The sequence below is a fragment of the Diplotaxodon limnothrissa genome, linkage group LG1 (assembly GCF_057381915.1).
Source record: "Diplotaxodon limnothrissa isolate DT_005_m linkage group LG1, D_limnothrissa_male_GT1.1, whole genome shotgun sequence".
Classification (NCBI taxonomy): Eukaryota; Metazoa; Chordata; class Actinopteri; order Cichliformes; family Cichlidae; genus Diplotaxodon; species Diplotaxodon limnothrissa.
The window spans coordinates 1,073,186-1,092,167 of record NC_140596.1 but is presented as its reverse complement, the minus strand read 5'-3'; the positions used below and the strand labels follow the sequence as shown (position 1 = coordinate 1,092,167).

General features: G+C 48.1%; 1 protein-coding gene across 1 annotated transcript in view; it reads left to right on the top strand.

The window, feature by feature from the left end:
• The first annotated feature begins 3,441 nt into the window (after positions 1-3,441).
• Positions 3,442-18,982, top strand: part of znf536 (zinc finger protein 536) — an 86,125-nt gene continuing 70,584 nt past the window's right edge. Inside the window, exons 1-2 of the mRNA XM_085351191.1 lie at positions 3,442-3,479; positions 7,789-10,082. Of these exons, the coding sequence (XP_085207317.1) occupies positions 3,442-3,479; positions 7,789-10,082 (2,332 nt within the window). The remainder of the gene's footprint in view (positions 3,480-7,788; positions 10,083-18,982) is intronic.

The window sequence follows — 18,982 nt, the reverse complement described above, 5'->3', positions numbered from 1 at the left end:
GAAGAAGAAAAGAGCCTGGCTCCTCTGAGGTTTCACCAACTTCCTGCTTTAATCACAGCATCCTCTCAGTGAGTCACTGGCATCGATGCAAACGCTGCCTCACTGGCATCTCTCTTCCTCTTTGACTCTTTTTCTCTTTATCAGCCTTTCGCTGCTTTTATTTCCTTCTGTAAACCTTTTCATCCCCTCCCGCTCCCCCCGAACCCCATCTCTAATCTTAAGAGCAGTCAGCACTTTGTTTTTCTGATAACGTCTGATAGATAAACACGCTCTCTTATGTCCCCGGGGCCCTCCGCCCTCTCTCCCGAGAGCACACCCCTCTAAAGCACTTCCTCTGCTACAATTAGTCCGTAATAAATACACCCTGGCCTTAAAGCACACATGCACGCTGGCTCTCTGTCTCTGCTTTTATGTAAAGTGCCGCATTAGCTCTGCGCGCACATCTGAGCTAAAGGGAGAGAGAGCCGACGCCGAGCGCAGCGTTTTTTCTTCCTCGCCGGCCTCGGCGACAGCGCGTGAGAACAAAAGCAGTTATAAGGCCACTAAGAGATATTCGAACATATGCAGAGAATTGCAAGCATTTCCACTCGAGTCTCAGCTTCCTGATGGCTTTGATAAGATTAGTTTGCTTTCTTAAACAGGAAACGTGCTGCTTAAAGACAACAAGGCGACGCACAGCTGCACAATAACTTTCTTCTTCTCAGAAAGCCAAAGTTTTGCTTCCTCGGAGCCGACAAAGAAGAAGAGGAGAGACTTTATCAAAGTGATGGAATAAAGAGAGATTTAACACGGTCATATTAAAAAGACATGCAGCAGTTTCAATATTTAAAAATCCCATTTGCTTCGACAGAAGAGCTTTTTCATTGAAGAGCATATGGCAGCAGTACCTGTATCCATCCAGCCTCTCTCTTATCTCCCTCATAGAAAGAGAAAGGGGGGGGGGGCACTTTCAAACAGACATTCAGACATTGAAGAATCATTCAATTATCGGCAGCATGATGTAAAATAATTACCTGACTCGCTTCCTGTAATGAGTGCTGCTAATTAGCCATAGACTTTTGTTTCACTTGGAAAAAGAAAGTGAAAGTCCCAAACTCCCAGCGCAGAGAAGCTGTGAAACAGATATGTTGCATGTTGCGGTGGGTGCGTGCACGCTATAGGATGGGCCTGCCTCCCCGAGTCTGCACACGCAGCTCTCGGTAAACAGTCGAGAGTGCAGAAAAGATCCTTCTTCTCTTAATTAGCTGTGTAACAATTAAAGTCTCCTCTTAGTAAATTGAACCTTTGTCTCCCTCGCCTCCCTCGTTGGATTTCAGCACCTGTCACAACAACCCCTCCCTTTACCACCACCTCTATTACCTCCACAGCCACCCCCCCTCCGCTGGAGTCATTATGCAAAACTCCACCAGAAAGCGCCCAGCGTGAGTGGAAGAAAACAGCAATTATTTCTGATATTCTGTTATTTAGGCCGTATTGACATTCAGCGACTTTCTCTTTCTCTGCGTTTGCCTCGCCCTCGCCGCCGTCACCTGAAAATCACACAGAGCCTCGACGCCACTGACGATTAGTCTCAATCCCGAATCAGGCAGGTCATCGCCGCCGCGCCCCGCGGTGACCCACACATTCTCCCCGAGTGTGTGTGTGCAGCATTGAAATGCAGCACAGAGAGCAGCCAGTGATGTAAGCTGTGACAGATACACTGTGGTCATTGTCTCTCTGTCCTCTTTCTAACCATGCGTGAGCGCGCTACACTGCCATGTTTGTTGTCCGACACACACACACACACACGCACACACACACACACACACACACACACACACACACACACACACACACACACTGAACTGTGCCCTGGTTTTTCTGACTGATTTGACAGGAAGAAGAGCTCAGTCACCGGACACCGAGCAGGCCGCAGCACGCAGGTACATCACTGGACATTTTGAACCTCACCCACGCAGCTCTTTGCGTTTACACCTGTGCTCACATATGGAAGCCAACCACGGATGATAAACAGGAAAACTGTAGATACCAGAGATGTGCTTCATCAAAAAATGGTTACGCAAGAATATCAGAGAACACGAGGAAGAGGAGGATCGGGATATGATGGAATAATCGCAGAAGGAGCTGCGTGAGAGACACGGCGATCACGTCGAGTCAGAACCTAAAAAACAGCTTTCGAACTCGGCTGAATGTTCCCTCTGCTCCCTGCACGTTTGTGTTCAATAACTGCTCTGGTCACCCATAGGTTCGTTTCTTCCACCTGACCATGGCTGCTCGCACGCTGACCTCGTGGTTAGGAACCCCGGTCATGTTTAGTACGAAGGAAACTGGATCCACCTTAAAAACACGACATCCTGACTGAACCAGGACAAGGCGCACAGAGCCGTCTGATGCATGAGAACCATTTTCACATCATTTACTACATTTTCCTGTTTTGTGTCTCTGCTCGCCGGCCGTACCCTCCCGCTGCTTAGCGAGTGTTTGACACTGTTAATCCCGTGCTCATCGCTCGCCTTTGTTGGCTGCTGCAGGGGTCCAACCGTGCCGCTGTGACCTCTATTGTAGTGCGCTCAGGAGGGGAGAGGTGTTCACGCACACACACACAGACATCTGCAGGTCATCATCATCATAGTGGGAATAATACCAGGGATGGTTATCATAAAGGGAGGCTTTGAGCTCCCGGCCGTCTTGGGAAGATGATTTGGCCGGCCCGGAACAATGAACTGTGGGAATCCGCTTGTCCCACATTGATCTTCCTCCCATGGCATCCCCCGCAAGGCTGTCAGAGCGCCGGATGGATAAAAAGAGCCACAACATTTTTCTTTCTGTGCCTCCCGCTCCCTCCCGGTGTCTTTCTTTTCTCGCTGTCAGGAGGGCCCTCGCTGATCAGCGGGGATGAGCTGAAAGTTGAACTACCTGTTGACAGGACCTCTTAAACAGCCCTCAATGACATATTGTGCAGAGAGGGAGGGAGAGGCTCCTGTTCACTCAGTTTGTCACAGCTCTTGTGCTGTCTGTGCTGAAGTGGAGCCGGATCGTGTTAATCCACTCGTGTTCTTATGATTCTTTCAAGTTCAAGGAGCTCTGTGGAAAACTGCTGTATATTAGTGTAATGCCGAGCTGACTGGGATCGGTGTAAACGTCACGTTCTTTTTACGCAGACGTGTCTTTGTATTAAAAGCACCCGTCCTCTCGCGGGCTCCGGGTCCCGGCCCGCCAGCCTCGGGTGGAGCTGCGCTCGAATCTGGCAGGTGTTCTGCGACTGTTTCTGTGTGCAGTTGAGTGCGGAGTGTTTTTGCCTCATTACAGAAAGTAATAATGCGGCAAAGTCAAAGTGCGAGCGAGAGGAAGGAAAACAAGGCGGCTTTTTTATTGGATTAATTAGACGTCTCGCAAAGACCACCTGCAATAGAACAAAACACGAGCCGGGAACAAACTCATATGTGCAGCGCTCGAACCGAACCGTCTTTTGCCAAGAGGTAATTGATCTTTGAAAAGATGAGGAAGCTCTGTTTGTACTTTGAAAATACACTTAGAGCTTTTTAATGAACCCGACTGTCCCCGCCGCTCACCTAATCGCCAAATATTTAGCACGTGAGGAACATATGGCCCACGTTGTCCCTCCGACATCAGAGCGCCGTCGCCGCGGCCCCTGCGTCTCGTTAACGATTCGGTGCAGATATGATTGAATTCGGCACATTGTGAATAATGATTGATTTGTTTAACGCAATGAATTTGTTCATTAGGACTTAATGAGGTATCGCATTGTGATTAGTCGATGGGTTTCGTGTCGATAAATGCCAAAATAACAAAGTAAAGTCCGACTAATGGCTTTTCGATCCCCCCCACCCTTCTCGTCTTAAATGTCAGCCAAAAGTTTTCTGACAAAACTCGAGCCTGACAGCAAATTCACCAAGAACGCTGTTTATTTGAATATGAATTCATAACAGGCGGCCATCCCTAATGCTGCGAGTGCCTTTCATATGCAATAATTTATATGGTTGCAATTAGAGAGGAGCACATTTAAATCCTGTATGCATTTATGATGCATGCTACCATTGATAAGAAAGAAATGAACTGAGCACATTTAAATGGTGACTGTAATATACTTCCATTGTGTCACAGATACCACTTATAATTAAGCTGAGGATTGAAGAGAAACCAAGTGAAATCAGTTTGTGTGAGCGTGCAGAGGATTCGCCGTGTTTGTGAGTGCACGTGGAGCCTCGCTGAATATTAAACCACAAACTATAAAGACAACAAGCGAACCGTCGTGAGAAAATGCTAAAGGAAGTCTTTGTGGTTTTAGAGGTATCGGAGGAGCCAATAGTTTTAATGAGGCAGCGTTGCAGCACATGCCAGGAAATGATAAGGTCGTACAGGTTAGAGAATAACGGCACATGTACTGTAAGAGCACAAAGCTGGCGTTCGTAACGGAGTCTGCGGCGAGGGACGGCGGGGCCCCGAGTCTTTCCCCAGGATGGCCGGTAAGAACCCGAGTTCTCCTGTGACAGCGTCGAGCTGCTCGGTTTGGTGAGAGCAGCGAGCTGCAGCGCACTCGCCGCGTCTTTTAGAGGGCACTCGCATGTCGAATTGTTGTCTGTAGTCAGAGGCTCGTGTTTGACTGGCTGCGTGTCTACGGCTCGTACACCGCCCTCCAATTCCCCGCGCGCGTGCTCGTGCGTGCGGATGTGAGCAGAGGGGGGATGTCACATAAGAAATGTCCTTTTTAATCAGGGGAAAAAATATAAAATGACTCGGGAGCAAGGCGAGCATATTAATGTGCCTCATTTGCATACGCTCGTCAGCCAGGATACGTTTATAAAAAACACAAACTGGATTCGTCAGTTCATTTCACATTATTCCATTGTCTATCTGCCTTTGTTATATGTTAAAGATAAAGGCAGAAATCAAATTGAAGAAAAGGGCAAGCTGCTATCTCCCCAAATGAGCAACAGCTCATCAGCCTAGTTTAAATCACAGATTTCTATTCCAAAAGGCAGCCGCTTCTGTAAAAAGGGCCCATTCAAATAAGGTCTCCTCCAATATATGCACGGCTGCTGATGGAAGATGGGGTGTCACATAAATACAATTTAAAACCACAAGTCGTTTAAAGCAGCCTAACAAAGTTTGATCCTTCCCAGCAGTAATTCTCCCACGCCGTGGGAGCGTGTGTGATAAAACTATATGGTGACAAATTAAAGGAAAAACACCAGCTTGTGTGAACAAGCTTAGCTTTAAAACAGACTGTACGTAAAGGATGGACACCGATCGGTTCCTGGTCTGAAAGAGTGTGACGTTTTGGTCACCATGGTTGATTAAATCTTTTTGTTTCCAAATTTAGACGAGAGGGTGGAGCGGTCAGCTTTGTTCGCACAGTGTGTATGGGAGCATCAGGCCACGCCCATAATTATGCACGCTTAAATCTGGGTGATTTCTGAAGACACCCTCCCCCTGTGCAGGTGTCGTGAAGTTTGTGTATCAGGCTGTAAACATGGTTATTTGTGCTGCTTCAACACGGGGGTCTGTGGGGACTGACTCACTGCTGCCCCTGCTGGATGTCGGACGAACTGCAGGTCTTGGTTCATATTTCAGTCCTGTGGTTGATTAAAAGAAAATTAGATTTTTATTTCCAATTTGCTAAAAACAACTTTTTTTCATGCATGAACTGAAACGAAGGTAAAAAAAAAAAGGCTTGATTATCCTAATTATTTGACAACCTCTGAACAAAGTAATATATTTATCGTAACTGTGATTGTATATCATAATTCACATCATTTAGCGCCTTATGTTCCAGTTATCAACGTGACGTGTGACCTTTAAATTCAACAGTATTGTGTTTTTAAGCATGTGCTTGAACGAACAAATACAGGAAAATATAGAGATTACATTTCTGTAGAATGATTTTAAGTGGAACAACAGCAAGACAAAGATTGCTTTGAAATGACAGCAGTGACAGGAAGTAGGTACATTTTCACAAAAAAATCAGGTTTGTGGTGCAGATCGGGCAGATCGTCACGGCAGGAAGGTGAGCGCTCAAAACGGACCCGGCACCGTCTCACAGCCTCTCAGCTGGACGGGTCACACGTTCAAGGTTTTCCTTTCATTTGTGGCCAGTCTGGAAATATTTCATTCAAGCACAAACTTTTTATTAGCAGGCTCCTAAAGTGATTTCTTTCAGCGTCACTCGGGTCAGATAAGATCTGTGACAGAGCACATCGAAGTGCTGTATGCAAGCCTGCAGAGCATAGCATAGCCATTATACTCTTAATGAATTCAGGCGCATTGCTTTACGATACTTGTGGGGAGAAATAAGGAGAATTCAAAGGGCAGCCCACAAGTGTCACATTCCTTTACACACAAGTGGAAAGTGGCCACAGTGTTTAATTCATGTCAGCGAGATAAGAATCCACCATCGGCAGTGTGTTGGAGGACTCTGCGGTACCAGAACAGGCAGCCCTTATGTCTGCTGACCTCCTACTGGGAGGGGAGGGGGGGGTTGAATGAACACTTAAGCCGAGCACGACGTGGTGTAGTGTGTGCTTCACAAACGTAGGTGGAGAAAGAGAAGAAGGATCCCAGTGTGGATGCCCTTTGCTCCTGTGAAGAGTACGCTGAGCTTCCTAACATGTCACCTAGTGCCACTCCTTCACGCCGCCTCGCCTCGAAAGCGCTTTTTGATGATTATAATGCTACATTAAAGTCCAGTGGCTGCCGCTGTTACCAGGCAGCGTGCTAATCAGCTTAATGAGATATCATACAATATTTTGTTGACCTAAGCAGAACCACACTTATTGTTTTGCAGGTTTGACCCCTGCAAGCAGCCATAGCTGCTTATACCTCTCCATCTGGAGAACAGATGGATGTGCATTAAAAGCACTGTTGTTTATTTATTTTTTACTTATGCATTCGCCGATGTTACACATACGGAATGAAAACACATTTAATGGCGTTACAACGCGGTGTGAAAACTGTGACATATTTCACCCAAAAGCCAGCAGAACAAAGAGCGGGCTGTTCACAGAGCAGTGTCGGTGTATCCACAGCATCTTCATGTTGTTTCCACCGTCCTGGAAACTGTGAAGAGCGCAGACAGCAAAGAGCAAAGCGATTCACATCAAATGTAATACGGCTCTTTAATGGAATATTGTGCCAAGACAAGTGTCGTGGCACCGAGATAAGAATGTTGTGTTTACTGGAGTAACCCCTTGGTTTTAAGTGCTATTGTTAATATCATAATTGTAGTATTGCCGTGGCTTCCCGGCAATGCAGTTGCTCCATTTCATTAAGGCGTGTAATTGGAGGAATTCTGATAGGATGGGCACAAGTAGCTTAATTATACACTGCTCACTGTGTTTACAGAGTAATTATTCCATCCAAAACGGCTTTACAATTTGAAAAAGTTCTGAGTCGCAGCATCCCCGCAGGCCTTCGGCGCTGACAGTTCACACTGGTGTTTTTATTTCACTAGGGCACCTATCCTGCTCCTCTCCAGCCCCACACTCATCCTTGGAGTGTCTTTACATGATTTTCAGTTCAAAACAAAAATCCTTTTTTATCTGATCCTGTGTCTCTATGACATCACAGAGATCCAAGAGCAGAAAAACTGAGTGTTTAGAGCATTACTTGTTGATAACGTGTACATACACCTGAAATATGACACAACTGGCATCCACATTTCCAGACACGTGGTTGGATGAACGCCCACACACTATCGTTGAATGTCTGTAAAATATTAAAATACGTCAAAAATGTTTCTAATACGTTTTTATTTTTCTGTTTCTTCAGGATGGAGGACTCTAGTTTATGTCTTGGTGTATCGTCAGTAGTGCCTGACGCTGAAGCCCACCTGAGCAATGCTGTTCTAAACGGCCGTTACCCAATCAGTCAAAAGCTTCACCAGCTCACTGCCCAGTTAGGACACGCCTTTCCCGACCTGCACCGCCCACAGCAGATTCCCGAAGAGAAGGCGGCCACGCCGTTGGATGAGAAGACACACCACGCAGCCCTGGCCAGTCAACCAATCAGCAGCCAGATGGCTCTACTAGCCAATCAGCTCAATCGAGACATAGACGCAGGGGCACTGAGTGGGTTAAACGGGCGTGTCGACCTGCAGCAGTTTCTCAATGGGCAGAACTTGGGCATCATGTCCCAGATGAATGATATCGAAGACGATGCTCGCAAGAACAGGAAGTACCCGTGCCCACTGTGTGGCAAGCGCTTCCGTTTCAACAGCATCCTGTCTCTGCACATGCGCACACACACGGGAGAGAAGCCATTCAAGTGCCCCTACTGTGACCACAGAGCGGCTCAAAAGGGCAACCTGAAGATCCATCTCCGCACCCACAAACTGGGGAACCTGGGAAAAGGCCGTGGCCGAGTTCGAGAAGAGAACCGGCTGCTGCACGAGCTCGAGGAGAGGGCCATCCTGAGAGACAAGCAGATGAGAGGGAGTGGCAGTCTCCTCCAGACCGCTCAGACGCCACATCTGGGCCCCAACAGCAGCTCAAACACCCATCAACAGCAGTTAGGGTCAACCTGCGCCCCCACCCATTCCTCCGGGCTCGCCACTCCAGACACAGTTTCTCAGCCGTCTTCCTCACCCAAGCCGGCCGGCGCTCAGGACGACCAGTCTCTGAACCCTACTGTGGGCTTCCGCTGCACCTTCTGCAAAGGGAAGTTCAAGAAGCGCGAGGAGCTGGACCGTCACATCCGCATTCTCCACAAGCCCTACAAATGCACTCTGTGCGAGTTCGCCGCCTCCCACGAAGAAGAGCTGATAAGCCATGTGGAGAAGGCCCACATCACAGCTGAGACCACGCAGGGCCAGGGTTCTGGTGGCTCCGGGGGCATGCAGATGGCCACCGAGTTTCGCTGCGAGGTCTGCGGCCAGGTGTTCAGCCAAGCCTGGTTCCTCAAGGGCCACATGAGAAAGCACAAGGAGTCCTTTGAACACTGCTGCCAAATCTGTGGCCGTCGCTTTAAGGAACCCTGGTTCCTCAAGAACCACATGAAGGTGCATCTGAACAAGCTGGCCATCAAGAACAAGCCACCCCAGCCCAGTGAGCAGGACATGGCCGCCGTCAACAGCATGAGCAATCTGGCTCAGGAAGCCCATGCCAACCTTTATTCCCGCTACATCTCCTGTCTTCAGGGAGGCTTCCTTTCACCAGACAAGCAGGGCCTCAGCGAGCAGCACCAGATGTTGGCTAAAGCGGGGATAGCCATGAAGGAAAAGGAGATGTTAGGAAAGCTGCTTGGACCTATGGCAGGTGCAATAGGCCACGGGCTAGGTGAAAACGAGAAGCGCTCACTCCTTGGCTGTCTCAACCTCGTTCCACCGCTCAAGTCGAGCTGCATGGAGCGCCTCCAGGCGGCTGCAAAGGTGGCAGAGATGGACTCGATCAATAGCTACCAAGCCTGGCAGATAATGGCTCGTGGAATGGCTATGGACAGGGCTTTCATGCCCAAGGATCAGCAGCAGCAGCACCATATAACTCCGGGGCAGGAAGATGAGATGGCTGGTGCGGGCTCCTTGGCTTCCTTCTCAAAGGAGAAACAAGACTACTCCTTGATTGCTTCCAGTGATAGCTCCAAGCAGAAGCAGCTCTCCGAGGCCCTGCAGGGATCCAAGGCTTCCAGTGGAGCAGTGATGTCCATGAAGGAGGATGGAAGAGGCTTTGACGGTCACCGTGATCTCATGTCCCACCACGGTAGTGCTGAGGCTCCTGGAGCCCTGGCTGGCTTGGGAAGCCCAAACATTGACTACAGCCTCTCTGGCCTGTCCGGCCTGAAGGAGAAGCCTTCAGAGTGCCCAGACTGCGGACGTGTCTTCAGAACCTACCATCAAATGGTCGTCCACTCGCGAATCCACGGTAAAGACAGGCGAGGCATTGACGAGGCACTTCAGCAAGGACTGGATGAACGCCGTGGATCGGCCAGTGACCCCGAGTCCCAGTCCATCAGCCGCTCCACCACTCCCGGTTCATCCAATGTGACAGAGGAGAGTGGCGTTGGCGGGGGACATTCCCAGACAGGAAGCATCCAGGACGACAGCCCCCATCCCTCCTCACCATCTTCAGGTAGGAGAACTACTTACTGAATCAACTAGAAGGCAGTGGAGCGAGCGTCCTCCATGTCTACCAGAGAAAGTGATGTAGATCTTTTCCTGTGATCCGCCTTTCCGTGAAATTTGATTTCTGTTCTAGTCAAATCTTTTAAACACATAAACAGCAGTGATCCTCAGCTTTTATTAAAGGAAGAAGACCTCGAGTGATGTTTGCTTTGGGTTTTTTAAGGCGGATCAAATGTAAAAAAACGTTGAGAAGAGATGCAGAGTCACATACAACACGACCTGTTCGTGCCTCCAGTCTCAAACTTATGCAGAGGGTGTAGTTCCCTCTGAGACCACATGGGATGCTCTGTTTGCTTACCTAATCTTAACCTTTAAGCTATCGTTAACCTAATCTTTGATGCTTTACATCATAGGTGTCAAACTCTGGCCCGCGGGCCAAATTTGGCCCGCAGCCTAATTACACTTGGCCCGTGAAGCCATACCAAATTACTGTCAGAGCTGGCCTACTGGTATTATACAGCTAATATATATATTGTTTAGTATTAAGCTTTGCTTGTTCCATATTCAGTTTTTCAGCAAAACGTGTTTGAGTCCAAAAGATTCATTCTCATATCTGGAGGAATAAATATATTTCAATAAATATTAACGTCAGGCCGCGACTTTGTTCCTGTTTCGAATTTTGGCCCACTGTGTATTTGAGTTTGACACCCCTGCTTTACATGATGGGTACATGTTTTTATATATAAAAACAGCTGATGAATAGCAAAGCAAAGTGTGTTCTCATCGTTGACTGAGAAACTAAGTCGACACTCACCGTGACCGTAGTTTGTGAAATAAGCACCTGAGCAGGCCCCAGAGGAGTCGCCCCCCTCAGAGTGTTAGAAGGCAAAGCAGGATGCTACGTCCATCTTTGTGTACAGTCTGTGTTAACGCTGGGCCGCTGCTCACTGTTTGACTTTCATTGAACTAGCGGTGCACGCGGCACATAGAGTCAGCTTTGCTCTGTTGTTTCTGCCATTAAGACTCCAGAGAACGCCATCGTGCCCGTTTGCGGGTTAGCAGTCTGTTTCCCGGGAGTGCGGGGACGAGCTCGTCTTAAGCACAGCGATTAATAAATGTCTTTAATAAACACGGCGGAGATGAGCGAACCCCTCCCCTTCCCCCACCCAGCCAACGCAGGCCGGCCGGGGCTAGATAAGTGTATGTTTAGTGGGATTAAGGGAGGCTCATTGCTAATGATTACACAAGTTTTTAAAGGTAACTTTTGGTTGCTCCTCAGGGCGCTACGCTGGCGTTAAGAAGCGCGTGCAGTAATTAGGTCACGAATACGCGATAATCAGTCGGTTTAAGCTAAACAAGACACTAATTAAAGATATACATATAAAGCAGGTCAAAAACATTAGCGAGCTTCATTTGCAGAAGCAAGGATGTGCTTTTAAGTCTTTTGAGAGAAAATATAAATATATATAAATATAAATCAGAGTGGCTTAGCTTAAGGCTGTAAGCAACTTAATTCCACCAGTGGAGACGAAATTGTTTATTTATTCACAGAGGCATGAAGTCCTTATCGTGCCCGTGTAGTGTGATGGGTTTGAACATGGGACAGGCTATGTTTATTTTAATCTAAGAAATAATAACAGACAACCCCCCACCCCAATTAGGAATTAATGAAAATGAGAGTGAGATAAAAACCTATTTTCTTTATAGAGACTATTAAACATAACACTTCTCAACAGGGTGGGGGTGTAGCGGATGTAATTATCTTCTGAATTTTAATGCTGGAAGTTTCTCCCCCTCTCTCTCCGTCCCTGCGTCTCTTTTGACTGGAGCACTTTGAATCTGACGAGTACAGCTTGTGGCATTTCAGCAACTTCAGAGGTACTGTACGCAAAATGAATAAATGCACAAATTCAAATAATAAAACTCGCCGTATTTACCGCCAAATGGTAGCGGAGAACAAAGGGTCGCATTAGATTTAGATGAGTGGTTAAATCTGGCCCTGGGGGCACCACCTTTGGAGGATTAAAGACAGAAACGTACGTAGAAAAACAAATTAAAATAGTGCGCGTTGCTGCGTGTGCGCCGCTCAGTCGCAGCGCAGCACGGCCGGGTTTGAAGCCGTGCAGAGGAAGTACGCAGACTGTGATGTGGACGGATGGAGTTTTTATGTGAAATTGAGAAGGAAACAGACTTGACATTGAAAGTGCTTTAACAGAGCCTCTTTTGCCACTTCCTGTTTTTTAATAAGAAGGAGCAGCAAACTTGACTCGTCGTTGTTCACAACTTACACAATATGAATCACGTTTGGAGCTCGGGGACTCTCAAATTAGAAGCTTTGATGTGTGAGAAAAATGTGTCTGAGTCTCATGTGGAGAAAGGTGTCATGCTTCTCCGCTGCATGCGTGTGTGCGTGTGTGCGGGGTTGCTTTGTTGCGTGTGTGCACATATCACTCTCGAAGAGTGAACAGGATGCCGTACTGTACCATTGTGTTAATATCTGAGGTTTGAAAAGCAGAGCTCGTGATTCTCTGTCGGCGTGTACCTGCGAGCATGTGTGCGTGCTCGCCTTCTACCCCGCCACCTACCCGCAGCAATTTAGAGTTAAACTTAAATTATAGTAATCAACAATAACATCTCAACTGTGAAAGAAGGTCAGCTCTGGCACTTTTGTCTTTGACACGGCACTTGTTTAAAAGCAGTGCGTGCAGTGTGGAAGAAAAAGAGCAGAAAAACAAAAGCCTTTGTCAGAGATGTCCTTTAAAGACCTTCCTTATTAAACGCAGCTCTGCGGCACACCTTGAGCATCTTCCTTATTGAATATTTTTGAAAGAAACAAAGAGGTAATTACATATATGCCCATCACCATCCTTTTTTTTACACTTTTTTGTTTGGTTATCCTCGCGCCGACTTCCCCGTATTGTTTGCTGTGTGGGGAGGAAACGGCGTGCAGTAATCACGTTAGGAAGCCTCAGCAACAGGTAGCGCTGCCACGAGGACCCGGTGCCACGAAGGCACCGCTGCCTCCTCTTTCTCCCCTCTCTTCCACACAAATAAACCGGCGTTGCACGATGGCGTCGCTGAATGCGTAGAAAATTGACTTTGCTGCGTGCTTGTAAGGCCTAAAGCTGCACGAGTCCTCTGCAACCATCCCGCTACCCTGAAACCCAGCTCCTGGCTCTAAAAGCACCGTGCATGCTCCCTCTGGCTCTTTCTTTCTCCTTCTCGCTCTCTGGAGAATCCCCCGCGTCTTCATTTTCTTCCTTGCGTTTTAACATGGCAGGGATTAGCCGGCATATCCCTGGTCTTACCACGGCTCAAACAAGCAGGCAAAATGCTCGCTCCATACAAATTGAAATTGGATTTGCCAACTTGACGCCTTAGGTTATAAAGCGTGGATATTCATCTAATTGCGACAGTACAATGGGGGCGTAATTACACGTGCAGACAAACTGTTAGAGTGTAATTACTGTGCCATTAAAACAGGAATAAAGTCGAGCTGAACAAGATCCAGACCACTGTGGATGTAGCTAGCTGACATTAGAGAGGAATGTCTCCTTCGCTGACTTCCATGGAGATCGAGCTCCAGGTCCTCGGGTGTTCTGACCGCGTACGCTGTCCGTCATCTTCAGCTGCCTTTGCGACAAAACTCGAAAACTATTTCAAATTTCCCCAGTTTTCTGTAAAACATGGTGTCGGGGCGAGCAAACTGCACCATGTGACCCCCTAAAATAAAGAACGATGCATTTGCTGTCATCACGACTGCACACTTGGGTTTGGAAGCAGTCGTGAAGCCTGGACTGAGCATGCTCAGTGTTGCTGCCAGAGCTGAAGATGCGCTTGTCAGTTTGTGAAGGATTAACTGACAGCGTACAAATAAATAAAGAATTAAAAATAAAGAATAAAAACACGACACGAGCTGCCGTCTGTTTACTGTGAAGTCCTATTTTCCCTCCAGTGTCAGTGAAGCAGCGACGTGAGGTCTAAAGTCAAACGTGACGTGTTTACAGTGAAACTCGACGCGTCTGCCCTCGAACTGAAACTGAAAACCAAAGAAAGTAAAAATGCACGAATGATACAAACTGCGAGCAGCTGGTTTCCTCTGGCGCTGGTAAATTACAGTCAGGCCTCCCTGTTTTTTATTAGCTGGTTTTCCTCGCTTGTGTAACGTAAACAGACGTCGCGGCGACTGCGAGGAGCACCGGCACAGTAAAGGTGAACTCCTCCTCACCTCATTTGGCCGGCAGGTGTCAGCAGGGTGGTGCTGGTGGATTCGGGGATCGGGTTTGGCACCCTCTGTGGAGTAATCTGGCCCTGCACGCAGAATCGTTAAAAACAGGCGCTTTGAATCGAGGCCAGCCCTCGGTGAAAGATAATATATGTGTGTAAAAGTATGCGCATTAAAAAATAATGAATTACGGCTCTTTCCCCCGTTCCTTCGCCTGTGCGGATGACTTTGTCTTTGTAATTGACATCCGCTCCTCGCACTATTCTTCTTCGCTCTATAATCAGAGAAGTCGTGGTTACAAAACCTGAGCTTTCTGCCCCCCGCTCATTTGAAGAAGTCTGGCCTGTCATATCTGTATTTTTTATGTGTCACCAAACTTAAATAGACAGTCATTGTGTTACAGGCACATTCATTCCCTGAGCTGTATTTTTGTACAGTAGGTCAGGACTCTGGTGTCTGCTAAATGATAAAAGTTCTATTCAAACGCACTAATTGTCAGTGTGCTGCTCTGATTGACATGTCTCGGATAAATGCAGACTTAGTATTTTTGTACACGCTTGCACAATATAAAAGGCCAATTTATTTCTCTGTTCTTCTTTCTCATTTGATTTCTTTCTTCCTTTTCTCCTGCTCTCTGCCTCTCTGCCCTACCCCGTCTCTCAGACTCAATTTGTAAATATTACCACGGCAGGAATTAGCCCGGGCCTTTTTTAAGACAAATTTCAGTCGTATTCCAACGACGGAGGCTCCTCGGCATTCCTGGGTGGCTATCGGCGTCTAGCCTCGTCCTTATGAAACATTTATCGGCCCGTTTTATGTCTTAATGATCACGTTAGGATTCCCCGCTCGGTTACGAAGCCGGGACGGCGATGCCGAAGGAGAGGAGATGAAAAAATGACAGAGGGGGAGATGACAGGGCATCACAGTCCTCGGTAAACAGCGGCACATTATGCCATCCACTCGTTTCAACTCCAAATCTGTGCCAGAACACAGCTTACCTCTGCACACACACACACACACCCTCTGTCTTCCCCATTTCTGTTTTATGTTTTTATAATTAAAACATAATATTTATCTTTCCACAACAGAAGGCTGCCTTACACTGTCAGGTAGACTGTTTGCATATTAATATTCTTAATACATCAACAAGCTATCTTCTCCGGTGTCACTGCTAAAAGTGAGCGGCGACCGAGGAGCTGACTCACAAACGGCGCTCTCTACTCCACCAGTGCAGCAGGAGGAGGACGCCTTAAAAAGAGGAGAGAAGAAGAAGAAAAGGAAGCAACAAAGACATAAATTAACATCACAGTCACAACTTGTGCTGCCGGTGGAGCGTGTTTACTTAGTCTCAGCATTAAGATGCACATACAAATGCACAGATCCCCGCTAAATAAGCGCTCCCTCCTCCTCCGGGCGCGGCGACACTGGCTAAAAGTTTCTCTCTTGGATTGTGTATGTGTGTGCTTAACGGCGGGATGGGGGGCGGCTGAGGGTGAACGCCAAGTTCCTTTTCTCCCCGTCTGGTGACAGCTGTCTGACTCCGTCAATGCGGGATTCCTGTGAAATGAGGCAGGGCTCTCTCGGTCGGGGAATGCAAATGACGGCGGCGGACGATGGCGTTGCCGGTTTGAGCGCAAACGACCTGCGCCGGCCTTGCGATGCCGGGATCTTTTTATTTCTTTCCCGTTCCTCCCTCGCTTCATCATTCTCTAATTTTTCCCGCCCCTCCTCGTCTTCCTCCCCCTCCCCTCTCAATCTCCTCCTCTTAACCCCAGTGACAGGTCACATAAAAAGCCTTTTGTGTCAGCATCAGGGCGCTGACATGAGAGCAGAAGGCTACATGAAAAATGTTCTTTTTTCCCTTAGCTGTTGCTATCTCGTCATCGTGAAGAGGAGAGCGAGGCAGGGAAACGAGCGAGGAGCCAAAAGTGAGAGAGAGGAATTAAGTCCAGGGATTAAGATCTCTGAGCTGGGTTTTTTCCGTCCTCTCCCCCTGCCACATTCCAATTGTTCTTAAAATATTTGGCAATGTCAATTAGTAAGTGAGCAGAGCTAGCTGATGAACACAATTTTCCAGGCGACTGAGCACCCTATTGTTGTGGAGCGAACAGCAGATTTCTGAGGTCATTATCATTCCCTGTTAGCCGTGCCCAGCTGCTCTCCTCTTGGCTCCAGCCAAACTCTGCTCTCCTCTCTCCTTTTCCCCCCTCGCTCTTATACATCATCTTTCCCCTCCCTCTTCCACCCCGCACCCCCGCCTCCGCCCGGCCTGCGCCGTGTTCGGGGCCGGTTGGTAGCGAGGCAGCAACAGGGGGCCTTCAACAAGAGGAGGGAGGGGAGGGGGGCGAGGACGAGGAGTGCGAACACGAGAGGGAGCGCGGGGGGAAAACAGCTCGGTGACATAAGATTGAAGAAACCTGAGCGAGCTTTTCAGGAATAAAGCGCTTCATTTTCTCCCGTCGCCTTGACCTCCGTCCCAAATGCAAAAACGTGCGTTTTTTCGTGACCTCAGAGTGGAAGAAACACGGCGCCGATTTCAGATTAAAACCGAGAAAACCAAAGAGAAACACCTGCCCGCCGCTGCAGTTTGATTCAAAAGAACCGGCTTCTCTTTCATTCTGCACAAAGCATCCAGGTATCTGCATCTAAACATCCAACGGCGTCTTTCTGTTTTGTTTTTAAGAAAAATGATGAAAGACGCCTTTGTACAAAAGTACGAAAACAAAAAAACTGCAGAGAAGGAAGGAAATCAAAAATCTCTCACTTGTTTCTGCTTTCCACTCGTACATCCTAATGTGTTCCCAGAGGCCTATTCACCCTCCCTTCTTCCTCCACCCTACTGTAACCCCCCCCCCCACTTCCTCCACCACCCACCCACGGCTGCTCACCCTCCCCTCAGAGCTCCCCTCGCACCGACGTCTTTGCAGATTTACACCAGAGCAGGAAAAAAAATCAGGGTTAAGAGCGCTCCACACCTGTGAGGATCTTATGATTTAATAAACTCTTCTAAACTTTTGTTAATTTAAACAGCTAAAAAAAATGAATGTAAGAGAATTAAAAAAAGAATAAATGAAGGTTGGTGGAGGGATACCTGCTCTGCGGTCAGTCCCACCTGTCGGTTATCTCCGTCCTCCAACCTGTAGAAAGTTTGCATAGTTAACACTGCGTTAGCTATCCTCTGTGTGTGTGTGTGCTGCAAAAAGAGAGGAGGAGGAGAAGAAGAGAAAGAGTGAGAGTGAAAAAGGGTGAGCGGCATCAAAGCGTTGCTCTCAGCTGCAGCTGCCAAGCTTCCTCGTCCCCAGTTAGCAGCCATCCAGCTGTCAGGCTGCGCGAAGAGGAAGAGAGGGGGGAAATCTCTCACCAGCCATATGGTCCCCGGTTCTGTCAGAGACACTCCACGCTCCGTGGGCAAATGGCAAACTCATATATCTAATCAACACTCTTAATATCCAGACCTGAGACCGAGGATATTTTCAGAGCGTTGCCTTTCGGCGGCGGCGGGGATGTGACCTGGCACTCTGGGTTTATTGTTGCAGGAAACACTCGTGGAAAAACCAACCCGGCCCAGTGGCCCCGAGCACGCTGGCTCACGCTGATGTAAGAAAAAAACAATCGCACAAAGGCAGGACAGGAATATTAATTCTTTAAAAAATAGTTTTCTGTAGTAGCCGCCGCTTTAAGGAGCGGCGTAGCTTTAAGGCACCATTACTCCATCAACAGGAAGCAGCAGTGGGACTACTTTCAGTGGATTCATACATCCAGCAGGTGAAACAGAACCTGGTTCTGCCGGAGGTTTCTTCCTGTTCAAAGGGAGTTTTTCTTTCCCACTGTCACCAAAGTGCTTGCTCTCAGGGAGTCGTCTGATTGTTGGGCTTCTCTGCATTGCTGACGGTATAGAGCACGCTGAGGTGACTGCTGTGTGAGCTTTTATTTAGCCTCCTTTTGTGTTATTTTCTTATATCCTGGTTACATTTTTGAACTCGACCTCGTCACAGCATGAATGCCCGTTACACGCTGCTCTGTGACACCGACGTGCGCACCGGATAGGCTCGAACCCTCCTTTCAGTGCAGGAGGAGCTGTTAGCGTTAGCATGGCTCGGCCCAAGAGAATGGGCTCGAATGTGGCTTTGTGCTGTCTGTTAGCGGGATGCTACACCTGCTCGTCTAATCCTGGCAGGCCTCCGCCTCCAGTCTCTCCGGCTGCAGAGTAACACGTGCCTTATGGCGTAACAAGCCACACTGAATCACGACGAGGTTTGTTGGTATTACAGTGACATCGCTGTGTAAAGCTTGGAAACAACCGTCGCCCCTGCCTCGCCGGGACGGGGAAGTGCGAATCCCTCCCCAGCTGCAGAAAACAGCTTTGAGTGTGCGAGGAGGAAGCATGCAGCAGCGAGTGATGTATATACAGAGAGAGTGACGTGAGGCGGAGCAGCAGAGAGAGATTTAAATAGAAATCAGGAGATTTGGATCGAGGGGGGGGGGGTCCAAGTCCCACAAATCTTTGCTCAACCCAACAACCTGAAGCAGAGGCCATTAAAGCAGAGAGCCGAGATATCAGCTGAGATGGATACGGTGGCAGCGATGGTTTGGAGGGATGGTAACTTTAATGGCCCCACTGGGTTTTTAATGAGTGTTGTGCCCCAAACAAAATGAGCTAATTAGTGTTATCATCCATATAT